Raw genomic sequence first — 17,086 nt, 5'->3', positions numbered from 1 at the left:
GCCGGTGCCTGTGTCCCTCTACGTACTGTCACAGCTTGAAGGAGATATGGAAGTGCAACATTGCCTCTAAACGCTTCTGCCCTGCGTTGGGAGCCAGAATCCCAAAAACCTCCCCTATCCCCAGTGCTGGGGCAGAGCAGCAACGAGACCCAGGGTCAAAGCTTGTGACAAAGCCGGCTACGTACCGTGGCCAAGTACTGGAAATCCAGTGGGAACAGAGACCTGTGTCAGATACTTGCCCGTAACCTCAACCCTAGCCCACCCAATTTGCTACAATGCAAATTTAAAACCAAAACTCAAAATGCAGACTTTTCAAGAGGCTGAATAAGTGACAAAAATGTTTTCATAGCAGCTTGTCGGTTTTTCCGGCCTCCTCGATGGCTCGCCAGCACCCCCGGCTCTTTGCAGGAGGAACTCTGGGTATCCCTGCGGCCCTGCCTGCCCATGGGCAGGAGCTGAGCACGAGGAAGTTGCCCAGTGCCCCAAAGAGCCAGTACGGACCCGAGGCAGATCCGGAGCGCCTGGCTCAGCCCTGCGGTCAGCCCGCAATGCTGCAGTACTGTCAAACACAAGGAATCATTTAAAAAAGAGGCTAAGAAAAGGATCCTGTAGAAATTTTGCGCAGTCCCCTTACTGGAAATCTATTTGATGTAGTGAACCGACATGGAAAATTTTCCAGGAAACGTGTTTCTTTATTTAAATAAAAATTAGTGCCAGTAGAAACAATAAACTTTAAATACATGAGACAATTATATACAACTCAATGTTAGGAATTATATACATCAGCTTTTTACAGATACAAATACATTTATACCAAAAGTAAAAGGACGAAGGAGAAAGCAATGGAAAATGTGACAACTCGCGCATGTCAGTCTCATTTGGAAAGTTTCAGGATTCAAGTGATTCCAGGCAAAGTGCCAAACTTAATTTGGCTTCTTTCAAACTTAAAACAGCCCCTTTTGGAGTAAATCTACCAAAAAGCTTTATATGGTCTGATCCAAAGTTCACTGAAGTCGATGGAAAAACTCTCACTGCCTTCAGTTTGAACTGAATCAGGCCCTTTCTGAGCACAATGGAGCCTTTGTTCTGCTGTGTTTAGAGAGAGACAGCGATACCTCTGCCGGCTCCGTCACATCGTCACATCGTATTAACCCTCCAAGCCAAAACCAGAGTTCTCCCTTCCAGACAGCAGAAGTACAGCAGACTCTCGCCTCGGTTCATTTCTGCCGTTCAGCGTTCATGTTTTTCAAGCTGTCTCTCAAGCTCTGCTGCCAGTGGATAAATCACAGAGCTATTTTAGCTCAGGAAATATGTGGAGACATTTTGCAAACATTCTGCTGTGCAATGCTTTAGATTCAGGCTCTTTAGCCCTCATGGTTCAGAACTAATCCAAACATTGTAATAAGTTATTATAAAATATAAGGTATGACTGAAATAATCATACATTGCTACAATATTAACATTACTTCTTTTAACAGTGCAATAATTTAGTAACTAATTTCATGAGCATTTGAAAAAAATCACAGTACCCTTAAAATGGGGGGGGGGAAGTTTGTGGTGGTTTTAAAAACTAGTTACTAATGACTTTATAGAAATGCATGTGCCACATGCGAGCTGATTAAAAAAAAAGGATGTAATGCAATGTTTATCTACACTGGCTTAAATAGAGGAGAAAGGCCAGATTCTTTAATGATGTAAATAGGTACAGTTTTACTGACCTCAAATGGAGAATTTAACTCCAACAGAGAAGCACAAAATCTTGTGCGTGTCCCCTGAAGTCAGGAGGACTCAGCTGATGACTTCAGTGGGGCCAGGATTTCACCCTTGCTAGGTTAAATTCTATTCTGAATTCCACCTATTTTTCAAGGGGGCGTAACAGAGCAGCATTTGTTCAAGCCTTTCTACGTCTTACACCTTGTAACAAAGATCTTTTAATGTCTTTTTTTAACTTACAGATCTTTGCCTTTAGTGATCAAATGTACGTGTCTTTAAAAAATACAAAAGCAAAAAACAAAACCACTTTCCCTACTAGTAACTCAGTCAAAGGCTGGATTGCAGCAGAAGTTAGTGAACCTGACCCAGCCAGTACAGGTACAACTTAAGCAAAGATAAATATAGTGGCGTGGATCTGAAACTGGGCTTTACAGACCTCCGAGAAATTCCATGCCTTCTTTTTTTCCTTTTCTTTTTCTTTCATCCATTCTGTGCCTAAAGTCAGTCTCCAGCCATGCTGCAACCTCCCTTCAACTACAGCACTGACAAATTTTCAGCTTTTGAGGCCTTATTGAGCAAATCTGCTGCTGACTGTGGTTTGCTATAAGAAAAACACAGTTAAAGTACTTCTAGTCTATCACAGTTTTGCGTGAATGAGCATTACCCATCGTCTTTAACAACCAGGCACTTGCGTGAGGGTAACTTCCCTAAACATTTCCCAGATATTTGCAGAATTCTGAAATATGCAGAGACATGCCAGTAATAGTTACCTCATTAGAAAATATATATATATATTCTCCTTGTTCTTAGCTCTTATAGTAAGAAATAATAATGGAAAAATTAAAATTAAGCATCCCAATTATGTGCAAGTTACACTTCGGTGTTGGGTACCACCGCTTCCTTGTCCTGCCAGCTCTCAGGAACACCTCGGGCCCGAGGGCACAGATACCTGTTGAGAGTTCATCGGAGAGCAGGGAAGTAGAACCACAAGTTCTTAGTGGGAGCTCCACTCACGCTTTGGCAGCTGCTCAAGGGAGCCCTGCAAGTGCTAGGAGTTCTTGTGGATGTTTTCCGCAGATCCCTCGCTGCTCTCGTTGAGGAGCGTTTCTGACACTTCCCCCAGTTCAGCATCCAGCACTTCCTCCTGGATGGTGAAGTGCACGTCTGGGGAGGAGGATTCGGAGCTCACACTGCTGCCTTCCATCGAGCAGATGGCGCAGGACAGGGACGGCACCATGCTCTCCTGCAGCATGTTCAGCATCATGGGGATCTGGACAGATTTCAGCCCCGATATGGTTGGTAGAGGCTTCACGGCTTCCCCCCATTCTCTCTCCTCATCTTTGTAGAGCAGAAGCAAATTGGACTTCTTCTCTTTTCTTTTGGATTTCATGTAGCCCAGCATTATCCCTATCAGGAAGATCCCGTAGAAAGACATGACGATCAGAATGTAAAAATACTCGTTGCTGTTGTTCTTCTCCGTGTTGCGGGATTCAGCATCAAGCATGGCTTGGGTCATGTTTGCATGGTCCATTTTCAGCATGGAAAGTGTTTTACCACAGCTAAAGCCTGGAGGAGAATGTATATGTATACGTAAGATCAAACTTCAGATCAAAGATGTAAAAGAAACATCTGAAAAAAAGACGCCCCCAAACTATTCCTTGCTACTCGTAATTTGTAAGCTTGCAGGACACACTTGATTGAAGCTTGCAGTCTATCATATTTCTGCATTAATATTGTAATTGAATGAACTCTTATTCAGATACAGAAAACATTAGAGGAAAAAAAATACGTAATATTAAATCATGTTGAGTTCTACGCTGAATTACAAAACCCCCAATCCACATGATTAAAGAAAGAAAACTATATAGAAATACTCTGCTAGGCACATAAACATAGTTTTGTGCTACTTGACCGTGTTTCCATAGGGGGGGGAAAGTTAGAAGTATTATTTCATTCAATGGTGCAGGAAAAAAAAAAATCAAAAAGTAACTTACGTCGGTATGCAAATAATTCCTCCTTTTGCAAAGCTCAAAAGACCTTTCCTCTACCAAATGCCGGGTGTTCTGAAAAGTTTCCTCTGCTGCAGTTGGAATAAATAGCTCTCAAGAAATGTTTCATCACGTGTTTTAGAGGCACAGTTTATAATAGTTTTGTGTTGGAGTCAACAGATGAACTTGAAGGATTGCAGTTCAACCCACTGAACTCTTAACAGCTGTGAAAAGAAAAAGAGTTGGGAATTCAGATTTTACTCTTTCCTAACCAGTTCAGCACTGGCTCTTTCGGCTTGTGAAGCTGTTCCTTTCACTGCCATCCCAATTGCTAAGTCTGACCTGTTACCCTGAGAGCTGCTGTGCAGAATGGAAAACCTGCAAACCATTATTCTGTGTCTGTCATAAAACATAGAAAAATATACATGTGAATTTTATAGTAGATGCTATCAAGTTATTTACATGCCTGCTATACATAGTTTTCCCTGAAGAGATGTGGGAGGAAACAGGTTATTTTCTTTGTCTGGGACTAGTGACAAAGCTTTACAAAGTGTGTGCAAAAGAAAGTGGTGACTCAACTCACGCTGCAGCTCCACTTTGCCACAAGGTGTGGGGCTGTGGAGAACCGGGCCCTGGGTCTCAAGTGAGTTTTGGATGGAGGGGTGCTGGTGCCACCTAACTTCGGTCATCAAAACAGCAACTATGGGATTTTGGTTCCCCACATAAGGAGTGGAAAGGTACAGACTCCTCCAGGGGCAACTTGGAGCTCCCGAAGTTAGCAGCCCCCTTCTGCCACTGTTTGTAGAAGCAGCCAAGAGTTACGTGGTCTGCATGCTGTTTATACATAGACCAGGACCACTGAGTTAATGCAGATTTTAGTACGAAGGGACGGTAACAGCTTCTGGGCAGAGGGAAGCTCTCTGAGTGACTGCTGGAGGCTGTTGCAGCTGGCTGCCGGCCTGAGCACGCCGCCTCCCAGACCGCTGGGAAGGGCAGAGTTAGGATGCAGGCTGGGTTGCGGGGCCCGCAGAGTTCCCAGTCATCAGCTCGGTCATACAGGAGGCTCTGAGACCCCTTTTCAACACGTAAGCAACAGTACAGGCCATGGGAAGAAGGAGGCCCAGCTTGCACCTTGGGGATTTCACTTCCTTATCCTCTCCATCCCCGTTCTTCACACACAAAGCCCAATTAGTCAGGCCCCACATACATGATGTGAATGTCGCCCCTTCTGCAAAGCTTCAAGAATGTTTATGTAACAGGACACTCCACTTCCAGAAAGTAGTCGACTGGTGCTGGAGTTTCCCAACGGTAGGTCTGGGTTGTTTTTTTTTTTTTTCCCCTGCAGTCAACTTGTGGATTCTTTGCATAGATGGCAAATTCCTTTCCAAACTCTGCCCTCACAATCCCTCTGAGGTAAAGGCAGATAGGATTAACCTCTCTTCACATGTAGGAAAGAGCGAGAGAGAGGAGTTAAGCAACTTTTCTTGAATTCTTCACCTCATTTAAAGACAGAATCGTATCTGTGTTTGGAACCAGCATTTTCCATCATTTCTCTGAAGGACTCCACAAAGAAAAGGAAAAAAAAAAAGTTACATTAGCCAGATTCCCTTCTCTGCCCCTTAAAATAGAGGACCCACCCTTTAGGATGTTCGTTTTATCTCCTTGCGCATTCCCATGTGATAGCTCAGGAGCTGTTGATGTTGGACTAACGTCTACTGGGATTTCATCTGACAAAATCTGTCTGCAGCACCAGCTTGCCAAGTCTGGATTCTTCTTCCCTGTTCCTGACAAATTACTGAGCAGGCAGCAAGAGCATGTTAACTGGTAGGCTGAAGCATAACCCAGAGCAAGTCTCTGGATTTTCTAGCTAACTTTGGGGAATTTTTATTTCACATCTTTCTCAGCTCCATGTGATATTTGCTCCCCCATTCAGGTCCAGAAATTTGAAATTTGAAAAATTAAAGACAACGTGTTAGGTTTTACCAACACCCTTTTATGCAGGACTTTCACGGAATGGTGAGGAAATGCCCAGCATTGTACTGAACCAATTTTCATTGACCCAACAAGGAGAAATCCTTTCTCTGTACCCACGACACCCTAGGAAACCAGCTCTGAAGCTGCTTGATCCTGGGAACGAGAAGACCTGAAGCCTGTCCTGGTGCCTCCTGTTGCCAGTGCTATAGACAGGTCATCACCCACCTTGACACAAGGAGCACTTTCAGCCATCCAGAGGCACCGACACCCCACAGCTCCCACCAGTGAGCCAGCAGAGCAGAGGCAGACTGGCTCTTGGGCCTGCAGGTGCGAATAGGGTCTCTTCTTTGCTCCAAAAGCCTCATATTTTTCAGGTAGGTGAAGCTCTGTGCAAAGCTCCCAAGACGAACTGCAGCACCCAACAAGAGCACAGGAAGACTGGTCAGGTACATCCATAGATTTTTGCAGTCCCCTGAAGTTCACCTGAAAGATGACTGAATTGCATAATTATGCACAGTTATTGCTGAAACCTCTTTGCAACTATATTTACTTTGGCTAGCTGATGACAACAACTGTTCTCCATCTGTTAGCCCATGATTCTGAAAAACAGTTTAATTTTAAAAAGGCCTGGAAGGAATCCCTGAGCCTTCTATAGACATGAAGAGGAGGGATAGGAAGACACTGGGGAATAACCACCTGAAAAACATATGCCACTTGCGTACTGTTGCCATAAGTCAGCTTTCTCAAGCTGTACCCTGTAGAAACTGTATTTTTGTCTAAAAACAAGACCTAGAAAATTGAAAATTGGAGCCTTTTAATTTTGTGTTTCAAAATTACTTCTCTTGCAAATTATATTATGCATTGCATAATGTAAAACCATTGATCATGGCAAAAATACTTGCTTAATTTGGAATAATTTATTATTTGGAGTTAAGGTTACTAGCTGTCTCTTGTTTGAGGTTTCTTTCTTCCTTTGGGATCAATTTTTTTTTCCCAAACTTCACAAAATTTCCCCTGAAATTTCACTTACAGGTTTCTTATGCTTTCAGCAATTGCCTCTCACGTGTTCCTCTTCACCTTTGCATCACTCCCAACCTAGGCTATAACATTTAAGAATAATCCTCATGCTGTTGCTCCCAGCTTCCAGATTCCCCCTTTGGAAAACATTCAGACTAATAAAGCAGAGCAACAGCCAGGCACTCCGACGATGAAAAGGTCACAACACAGTTGCCGATGCCAGATTTTTTTTCTCAAGGTCCCTGTCTCCTAGAGAGCCTTTTGTGGCAGCAACCTCCGTCACCAAAGGACGCAAAGGTTGAGGCTTGAGGCATCCCATGGGGCAGGAATTCTTCACAACATGGCTTAAGGCATAGTATAATGTGAACCCTTTCTCCAAATAAAAAATTGAGGACAGTCAGAAAACTGAACAAAGACAGAATCCATTATGAAGACAACATGAAACGTCCTTAGAGACTCAGATGACTCTCTGCAGGCTGCCATGGAAAATATATGCCTAACCCTTCATTACGGGCATAATCCATGGTCTGATGCTGCATTTATCTTTCTTTTTCCACTTAGTGAGTTAATAAGACTAAAGATACAAGACACAACTGTTAAAGGGCTAGCTCCTACAGGAAGCTGAGCCTGCTTGATAAGTGTATGCTAACAGTATGACTTTAAAGAGTATCTGAGCATGTGCATTTTTGGAAGTAATCATCTGAATATCCGAAAAAAATTGAAAGAAAAGAGAAATGGGAAGGTCAGAGGGGTTGGGGTTTTTTCCTCCTGCACATGGACCTTTAGTGGAAGTAATGGTTGGGAATTTACCACTAGGGAGAAAAAGGGGGAGAGAGTTTTGTCGTGCAAATATTGACTTAGTTATGACTTAGACCTTTCAGACATTGCAGTTGGAAAAGGACAGCAAAGGTGATCAATATTTTTCACTCACATATATGATTTCAATTAAAGCAAAATTAGAGATCAAGAGCTGGGTTTGACACCATAAAGGAAGACACAATGAAAAGGGACGTTTGTGCCCTTGATTCGGTCTTGCATTTAAAGACCTGCCATGCTGAGATGTACGTGCTGACTTTTGGTCCCGCTGCAAAACACAAGCCTCACAGAGGACCTGATCCAAAGCTCCTTGAAGTCAAAGAATCATAGAATCATTAAGGTTGGAAAAGACCTCTAAGATCAGCGAGTCCAACCGTCAACCCAACACCACCATGCCCACTAAACCATGTCCCTAAGCGCCTCATCTACTCGTCTTTTAAATACCTCCAGGGATGGGGACTCCACCACTTCCCTGGGCAGCCTGTTCCAAGGTTTAACCACTCTTTCAGTAAAGACATTTTTCCTCACGTCCAATCTAAACCTCCCCTGGCACAACTTGAGGCCATTTCCTCTTGTCCTATCGCCTGTTACTTGGGAGAAGAGAACGACCCCCACCTCGCTACAACCTCCTTTCAGGGAGTTGTAGAGAGCGATGAGGTCTCCCCTCAGCCTCCTTTTCTCCAGGCTGAACAACCCCAGTTCCCTCAGCTGCTCCTCATGAGCCTTGTTCTCCAGACCCTTAAAGTTAACAGCAGTGCCTCGCCTAAAGCAAGCGTCAGATCAGGAACGGCACCTGTTCCTTTCAAGTTCTGTGCAACTCAGAGGCAATTTTCTGTGAAGCTTGTGAGTGTGTTGGAATACAAGAGCTAGTTCAAAAGCAGCAAGCAAGTCATGCGCTCATTCCCAGAGTAGGGAATGAGCAGCAGCCTGACACAAGCCACATGCCTCCTCACTAACAAGCCCACTTACAGTATGAAATTTATGAGCTTTACTATATGCTCTTAACGCTTCTATGCCTCAGTTCACTCACTTGTAAAATGAATCTAATAATACCTACGAACAACACGTGCTGTGAGGGTACAGCATGGTAATGCACTTGCAGATCACCACCTGAAAAGGTAATAACCGTTGTGTTCATAAGCACAACAGTATTACCACGTGGCTGGGCTGGCATCTGAGCAATTCTCACACAGCTCTAGGTTCAGCGTCATTTTCCATCCCTCTGCCCTATTTTTCATACTGCAGAAATAGATGACATTTTTTACATACTTCACGCAAGCGCTTTCTAGAGGAAGGCGGCAATTTTCTCAGTGTCATCCACAATATACCATGTTACCATCTGGACACCAAATGGAAGTAACACTCTGCCTAGTTATTAGCTGTGAAAAACTTAGTAAAACGCTCAGCTCTGCCTGACAATGTTCACTAGTGAAAACATGCAAATGTAAGTCCAGAAGACGCCTGCAGCAGCCTTCTTTCCAACTTCAGCGTTTAGTTTGCTTTAATTCAAATTTTATTTAACCTTCGTAGCAGATCCCCGTGTCATGAAACTTCAAGTTTCTCAGGTGTTCCCTGCACCCAGAGCAGCAAAAACTCTCTATAAATAGTAGCAAACATGGGGTTCAGAAGCACCTCACAGCCCCGAGGTGCCCTAGCGCTCTCAACTCTAGCAGTGGCAAGAGATTTCCCAGAAGTCACGTCCAGAGTATTGCAATTGCCCTCCAAGCACACAACAAAGATCTGTAAGGCAAATTGGTTTCTGATCCTGAGAGATGACAAGCAACAGAAAATCTCAGTGGTATCTGTAATAACAGGTTACCCTAAATTTAGTGTTTACTGTAAGGCACGTCTTGTGGGAGTCTTGGAGTTTTGGGATAGGCATTTCTTTTCAACCCCTAAACTGAATTTCAGAAAGCTATGAGTGACTGGAAACAAATAGAGTGGAAACAGGTAACTCTTATGACAGCAATAACAAGAGATTACATTTCAAAAATAAAGATTTTTCAGTGGCTGATATGAGACTCTGCGTCCAAAGTCATCACACCCTCAATTCTCTTTCCTGTAGCTGAGACATGTTACAAAGTTATTTTATCAATATATATTTCTATACAATAAAATGAAACTTATACTTCATATTACCTTACCTTTTTCTTTTGATGTGGCACGGAGGACGTAGGTATGTTTGATTTGAAAATGCTTTTTCTTTTTCTTTTCTTTTTCCTTTTTTTTTTTTTCTCCAAACAGAATTATCTGTTGAATGCGCTACCTTTAAAAACAAAATAAATTAAAAGCTTTCTTTGCTCTCAGTGTCAAACGCCAGGTTCAGTTGCACTGTATGCGATCAACAGCGTTCGACATATTTACTTCTACTTGGGATTTAAAACAGCAACATACCAAAATTTGTGTGCCATTAAAAAATAAATCAAAACCCTCTAAATTTGATCAGCAGTATTTAAAAGAAATTCACTGACAAATCCAAACACACATTTCTGTTTCTTCAGTGAACAGACAGTGCTTATTCTTCCAACTATGGAAAATCATAGAATCATAGAATCATTGAGGTTGGAAAAGACCTCTAAGATCATCGAGTCCAACCGTCGACCCAACACCACCACCCACTAAGCCATGTCCCTAAGTGCCTCATCTACTCGTCTTTTAAATACCTCCAGGGATGGGGACTCCACCACTTCCCTGGGCAGCCTCTTCCAATGTTTAACCACTCTTTCAGTAAAGACATTTTTCCTCACGTCCAATCTAAACCTCCCCTGGCGCAACTTGAGGCCATTTCCTCGTCCTATCGCTTGTTACTTGGGAGAAGAGACCGAAAGGTGCCTTATGAAGGACCATTCATCTTCTCTCTGAACTGATTCTGACCCTAATCAGCTCAGAATTAGCACTTTGATTTACATTAGAGAAGGCTTCTAACAAACAAATTGTAGGTGAAGGGATATGAACGAATATTTAGAGGGTTTTTGAAAAACTCCTCTGCACACAGCATGAAGATCTCTCCTCAGTATTCTTTTTTGTTCATTTTAAGCTTCTTCATGATCTGAGAAATTCCGCATTCGCCAGTAATTGAGAAGCATAAGAAATAAAGGGGACAAAAACACTTAAAACATTCAAGTGCTTGACTTGAACCCTCACCTGACGACGGATCAGAAATTAAAGATCTTTGGGAAAAGCTGAGAGATGCTTGCACAACGTAGGGCAGAAAGCTTATAGAGACATTGATAAACGTCTGGCTATCCAGTTAAACGTAACTGAAGTTCAAATACGAAAGCAGGCACTCATTCCCTCGCGCCAGGAAACATTTTGCTAGGTTGCATTCGCTTTAGTCGGGACTCTGCTGCCTTCTTCACATGGAGCAGCTACCCACTACCTACTGTCACTCATGCAAGTTCATGCCTCCCGCTAGTTACTCTCCTTCTGCTTCTCAGTTGTGCTGGCTGCGTGGAAGCCCAGCACAGTTCGGTCATTTTGCTTTGGGCTATCTTGAAAATAATATTTGGAAACGAAGAAGGGCAGGGGAGCAGGATGCTGTCTCATGAAATGAACGGGGCAGGGTTGACACACCCAGTGACTTCCCCTGCACCGGCGCAGAGGTGTAGCAGTTCTCAAAGTCCGCCACACTTGGAAGAATTTGAGAAGAAAAACAAACAGACAAAGATTTAACAACTGGGGAAGCCACAGCCTCTGAAGTCAAGGAGACAGCGGTTGCTTAGTCTTACTAAACTGCAGCATTGCCGTTTTCATTTTCACACATCAAGAAATGGTAAAGATCCCAACATTTAGGTAAGCGAGTTCCACCTCAGACTCGTGCCCAGAACTCCCACTGAATCCAGCAGGATTTTGGCGAGTGCGAAGAATACAACCGCTAATAGAGAGCAAGGTACCAGGCTGGCTGCCTGCATGGACTGTGTCGAGTTTTCTGCCTTGAGATTAAGGTACCTGCCAGTATATAATGGGCATTTCACATTAATATCTACTAACGCTGCTCTTGAGGACAGGGTTGAATACAGAGTGTTCAAGAGAGATTGAAAAAAGGGAAGGGAGACCATCATGACATTTACCACAAAAGCAATTCTACCCCTTTAGGAACTCGCGACAGCACACAATAAAGAATACAACACAAGTGTCACAGTGATCTTGCATCTCTCCCGAGGAGAGAAAACACACGCAGAGGTAAGTTCGCTCTCCTCTCCCAGAAATCGGTGTACAGCGGAGGTGAAAGGGACAGGTAGTGCTTTCTCAGTGGCACACATCCAGTCCAGCTGAAGCGAAAGCACTTGCAAGGCCTTAGAGGAACGAGCCACATTTCTATTCATTATTATTTTTTTCCAATCCTGGAAAATTTGTTCGCAAAGTGAAAAGCAGCCCATGCTGTTTCACAGCCATGTCAGCGTAGCATCCCAGGTCACTGTGACCTTCAGCGCATATGAAATTTTTCACTTTCACATGGATACCAGATGTTGATCATCTCCCTCTGATGTTCAAGGCCCTCAGGCTTTTGTACAGCATCAGGGACTCAGCATCATGTGCGTTTGTAACACTCCCTTCGAGTTTTTGTTGTGAAACCTCCGCATTTATCGTAGCTGTTGCAGCAAACATCACACTCCATTAATTTCTGCTCTCAACCCTGTTGACCTGAATCTTTACGGGATTGCAAATGCAATTCAGATTTCATCACTGCCTTTTTCTACAGCAGTCCCCCTTCAAGCTGAAGCAACTAAGACAGCACTTCAGTTTGATTTATTACATCTTGGCATCTGTTGACTGTGCTCAGTTTTAGAGCATAAAATACTCAGAGCAGCTATTTGTATTCTTATTCCAAAAGTCTGCTTTGGAAAACACAACGCAAGGCACAAAATAGCAATCGGGGGTGTAAATAGCATCAATTGGAAGAACCTCAGGTGTACAGCAAAGAGGACAGAAAGACTACGAAAGGGGCAGCAACAGCACACGCGTCCTCTCCGAAGGGAGGGATTCTGCATGGCAAAGAAGGGAAAGCCCGAAGCCGTGATTTCTGAAACCCGAGGCCGAACGCCCAGTCTCAAATGATGAGCCCATCTGCAGTTTGCCTTTGGTTCCTGTAAGGTCTGGATTTCCCGTTTAGTGCCTGGATACAAGACGACGATTCCTGAAAATGAGCTGAGATCTATTCCTTTATTTCAGTATTAGCCCACGGAGCCACAGATGTGAGTATGCAGAGGATGAGTCCCTAAATGCGTAACGCAGAGAATGGGTTGTACACAGTGCAGGGTCGTGCCAGCTTGAACAGAACAGGATTTCTTCCTCCTCAACTGATAGAAAAGCTTCATTTCTTTCAGTTAACACAAGCACTCGTAATCCAGCCTTGTGTGGACAACTGATGGAGCTTAAATGATGTAATCTTCCATTACCAGAACCCTGACTGATGTAACAGCCCCTCGCACCCTCCCATACCTCCTGCGTGAAAGACATTTCGAAAGAGCTTGAAGAGACCTGGAAAAGCCCAAGGAGAAGCCCTCCTGACATTTCCCTCACCAGCGCAGCGAGTTCGCACCCTGCAGATTAGGTGCGCCCCGGGGGTGCACGTGGCATCAGGCTGAACAGACAGAAAGCGTGCAGCCCTCTGGGAACCGCTGCCGTGTTCCCCATGGGGTCCACAGCCACGCCATCCCGTGGAAAACTCTGCCCGTGCTGTGTGCTGAACAGAAAGAGGGGAGAGAGCACACTCGGACAGTGCAACAGTAAGGATGATCAAAGGAATCAAATTTGACTTCCCAAATTAATTTTTAAAAAGCGATACCGAAGAAAAGAAACTTAGTAACCCGTAAATGCCTACTTTAAGCAGGGGCGGCTTACTTGCAAATGATAAAAGAAACCGGAGGGGATGTATTTTTCAAGTGCAGGTACTTATACCTCAGTGGGGAGACATCACCCCTTCTTGAACGTATTTTGTTAAAGCAAAGACAACCATTGGTTTGATGGAATTATGCTTTTAGAACCGAGGGGAAAACAGTCTCCTCTCTTGGCTGCTCATAACATGTGAATAATCAGCCCAAAGTAAACAACATGTGTTCTTGTGTGGTCTTTTTGCTCTTCGGATGAGGCCGGTATTTCACTCGAATCCAGGAAGCGACAGGAAGCGGGGAATTCTGCACAGATACAGGAAATCCTGCGCTTGCCGAACAAGCTCTGGAAATGCAGCGTGTTTGGGGAAAAAGCATTGCTGTTTCAGATGGGAAATATAAAAAAAAATACATCTAGACACATAGGATGAATTAATACTCCTTTGCGTCACATAACTGAAGAATTGTGATGTACCCGTATTCACAAGATCTCCCAACTCTTTCATAAGCATTTGAACGTTCACGCATCAATGGAGTACTAATCAATTCTTAAACTGAAGCGTTAGAGGAATTCCTGAAAGCAACATAGCTGCTGTATTATTTGTAAATATAGTTCATGGTGTGCAGTGGTTGCTCACATAAATCATCCACTTAGGGAAGAGAAATAGTGCTCCGGCAGATGAAAGGGCTCAGCACAGCAGGGTCTGCGTTCCCTTTGCTGTTGCACCGCAGGCAAGGATCCTGAAGAACGACGACTGTTTAACACACTGCTACCCATTTTCAAATTAATATGGGGGGTGGAAAGTTCGTGTTGGTTTTCTTAACCGTCACTGGCTCACTCGACCCCAGCGCACCCTTGCCTACACCCGTCATGGCGGGGGACGCACACAAACCACGTACTCCGCCTGTTTTCCAACTGCCCGCTCCCTTTCCTTACCACACAACTTCTCTTCCACGTGACCCATCCACGTCCCCAACTCTCTTCACTCTTCCTCCGCATGGTCTTGACCTCCACCCCGCCAAGCCATTGAGCCCAGCTCAGCCAAAACCCAGGAGAGGTTTGCTACCTCCACGTAATTTTGCTGGCTCCCTCTGCCCCACCGGCTCAGCTCCATGCTCCGTGTGTCGCACAGGCAAGAGGACACAGGCTACTCTCATATCAAGTCCTTCAACTGCGAACTGACAATGCAAACTGGACGCTGCTGCTTTGAAAGCTGGAACTCCTGTAGTCCTTACCTACATTTCAGGACGTACCTCCTCCTGAGGTAAAGCTCCCACCCACCTTCTCCATCCACGACTCTTGTCCCTCTCCTTTGATTTCTCCCATGTTATCTCATTTTCACCATCAATGTCCTTCACAAACCAGGCTGACAAAGCATCTCCTTCAAACCCCTCTAAAACTCACCTCCTTGGCTATAGGGTAGGGGGGAAGGGAGACAGGAAAGAGGTTTTAAGGAAAGTCTAAATAAAAGACAATGAAAAATACCCACATGCACATGTTACTCTGCACCCCACATCCATATTACTTGTCCATAGCCCTTATAGCTTTCCTCTGACATTTCTGTTTGTAGACATACTTACCATGTCACATCAAACCACATCGCTGTGTTTTTGCTGGGGCAGGACTGTGTCTTTAGTGAGATACCTCGCATTTTTCTGAGCCCTGAAATAGCAATCACACCCCATACATTTGTGAGCGTCCCAGCTCAGCTGGGACAGCTCTGCAAAGCTTCGAGTGGTTTCCCCATATCTCCCTCCAAGAAAAGCTGCCAGAAACGGTTCCTTCCTTCTCCTGAAAGATAAACTCTCTTTGCCGCATCTCCCTGGGGGTGCAGCTCAGCCCCTTGCCCCCCGCCGGCAGCTGGGGCTGCTGCAAGGCGCATTCTGGGAATGCTTCCAGCCAGCGCACCCTGTGCTTCTAACTCTCCTCCTTTTCCTAAACGTTCAGCCATGGTTTAGCCAGACTTAATTTTTATTTTTTTTTTTTTAAATAGTTGCTCATTCTCGAGCCGAGACGGGTGCATCTATTCTGGAAGGTTCCCTGCCCGAGTCCTCGTTGCCTGGTATATCTGACTTGGATTAGAGCCCAGACCTAGAAAATGATCATCCGAAATCATTTGTGTTTGTAAATAACAGATTAAAATGAAAAACTGCATGCAGATTTAATTGCTGTGGGTATAATGATCGCAGCATTAGGATTAGCTAGCAGCATAAACAAAAAAAAACAAACCAAAAACCAAACAAAAACCAGTTATCTGGGATTAAGGAGCCTTGACGATTAAGCTTTATGATTTGCTGCTGAACCAACCAACACGTCTAAAATACATCATTATTTTTTGCTAAACCCAAGAACTAACGAGATAAAAAAAATTCCCATCAATGTTTTGGTCTGTTCTAAAGTCTTTTTTTAAATATCGCGCTGACTCTCTGAAGACTACAGAAGATAACTAAAGAGTAGGCAGCACAAAATCGCCATGAAACAGGGTGATGAGCTGTGCCAGGCTGCAAGCTTGAGGCAGCGAGGGCAGAAGAACCTTGTTCTGGTCTCCTGCGTGATGTGGGAGTGAATAAAACAAAATTAATCTCTTCCAGTTTTGAGAGGGATAAAAAGCAGCTGCAAAATCATTCAGGACAGGGCACAGGTCGGAAACCCCTGAGGATGCCACACCACTTTTTTTGAATCACAGTTTCTAGCAATTCTGCAGGGGTCCGACTTTTGTGGCTGCTGACTGTTGAACTTGAAAAGCACGCTACTGAATCAGGAGCTCAGTTGCCGGAGAAGCAGCAGATACAATGGTCGATGCAGAGGCCGATTACCTTCGGCGTTGGCGGGGCTCTGCCCTGCCTCTGCTGCAGCCCGCGCCGGCTCCCACGGCTCTCTCCGGAGGCAGGGCCGGGCTGATGGACCTTACCGGATCCTGAAAGCTCCTGGTAGGAAGCTCACAGCCCCTGCGCTCTCTCGCAGACTCCCACTACGCTTGATTTCAAGGAAAGAGAGTGTCTGTTCTATTACAGCCAGTCAACAAGCACAGGCTCAGCCTGTGAACTGCTCGTTTCCGTTAGACACAGCAAATCCTCACAGGGGTCATTTCCCACTGAAGTCGCTGGGTTGGTTTGTTTTTCTATAAGGTGAATCATATTCTGCACTTTGGGCTTAATACCTAAATCCTTTTCTAGTAAGATTCCCACTAACTCGGCTCTGTAAGTTTCCAGCCTCATAACCTCGTATCCCATCGACATCACTAGCAACGAGGCTTGGGCACCTCTTCCCAGTGCCCCAAAACCACCATATTTGCGTCACTACAAATCTGCCCCCTTTGCAGACATCGCTGCGGCACCTCCCGGTCTCAGGGTTTAATGTTTGCCGGTCCCTGGTACAACCCTGCCATCACCTCCCTCTCAAACACAACTCGTCCGGACCCTCTCTTCAGTACCCAGCAAACCGCAACAGGCTTCAATACTTCGTACAGAGGAAAGTCGTAAAAGGTCCTATCTCATCGTTGGAAAGCTCAGTGGGGGGAAGCCGAGGTCATCACCGAAACACTGAGATGTCCTTTTAGGTGTTTTGGTGTTTGGGTTTGGTTTTTTTTTTTTCCCCCCTTTCCCCCCTCACGACTGGTTTCAGGATCTGATCAATCTCAAAAAGGAATAAAAGATACAGACACTGATTCAGGTACCCAGTGCTCAGGCACTTCAAATAAATTGCCCAGCTCCTCTCTGTAAATTAGCTCAGGAAAGCAGCCAACT

The 17,086-nt window shown here is 44.6% G+C and overlaps 1 protein-coding gene across 1 annotated transcript; it reads right to left on the bottom strand.

Annotated features, from left to right (window-relative positions):
- Positions 1–678: 678 nt before the first annotated feature.
- On the bottom strand, positions 679–3,774 carry KCNE4 (potassium voltage-gated channel subfamily E regulatory subunit 4). The gene is made up of 2 exons (XM_076340871.1): positions 3,708–3,774; positions 679–3,279 (listed from the first exon to the last, which is right to left on the bottom strand). Exon 2 carries the CDS (start codon positions 3,251–3,253, stop codon positions 2,762–2,764), a length of 492 nt encoding a protein of 163 aa, XP_076196986.1. The 5' UTR covers positions 3,254–3,279; positions 3,708–3,774; the 3' UTR covers positions 679–2,761.
- Positions 3,775–17,086: the final 13,312 nt, after the last annotated feature.

This window comes from Aptenodytes patagonicus, chromosome 6 (genome assembly GCF_965638725.1).
Source record: "Aptenodytes patagonicus chromosome 6, bAptPat1.pri.cur, whole genome shotgun sequence".
NCBI lineage: Eukaryota > Metazoa > Chordata > Aves > Sphenisciformes > Spheniscidae > Aptenodytes > Aptenodytes patagonicus.
Note: the sequence above shows the minus strand (reverse complement) of the source record. Positions and strands in the feature narration are given on the sequence as shown.

Coding starts and splice junctions, on each gene's coding strand:
- KCNE4 (XM_076340871.1), bottom strand. CDS start 3,253: ATGCTGAAAATGGACCATGCAAACATGACCCAAGCCATGCTTGATGCT.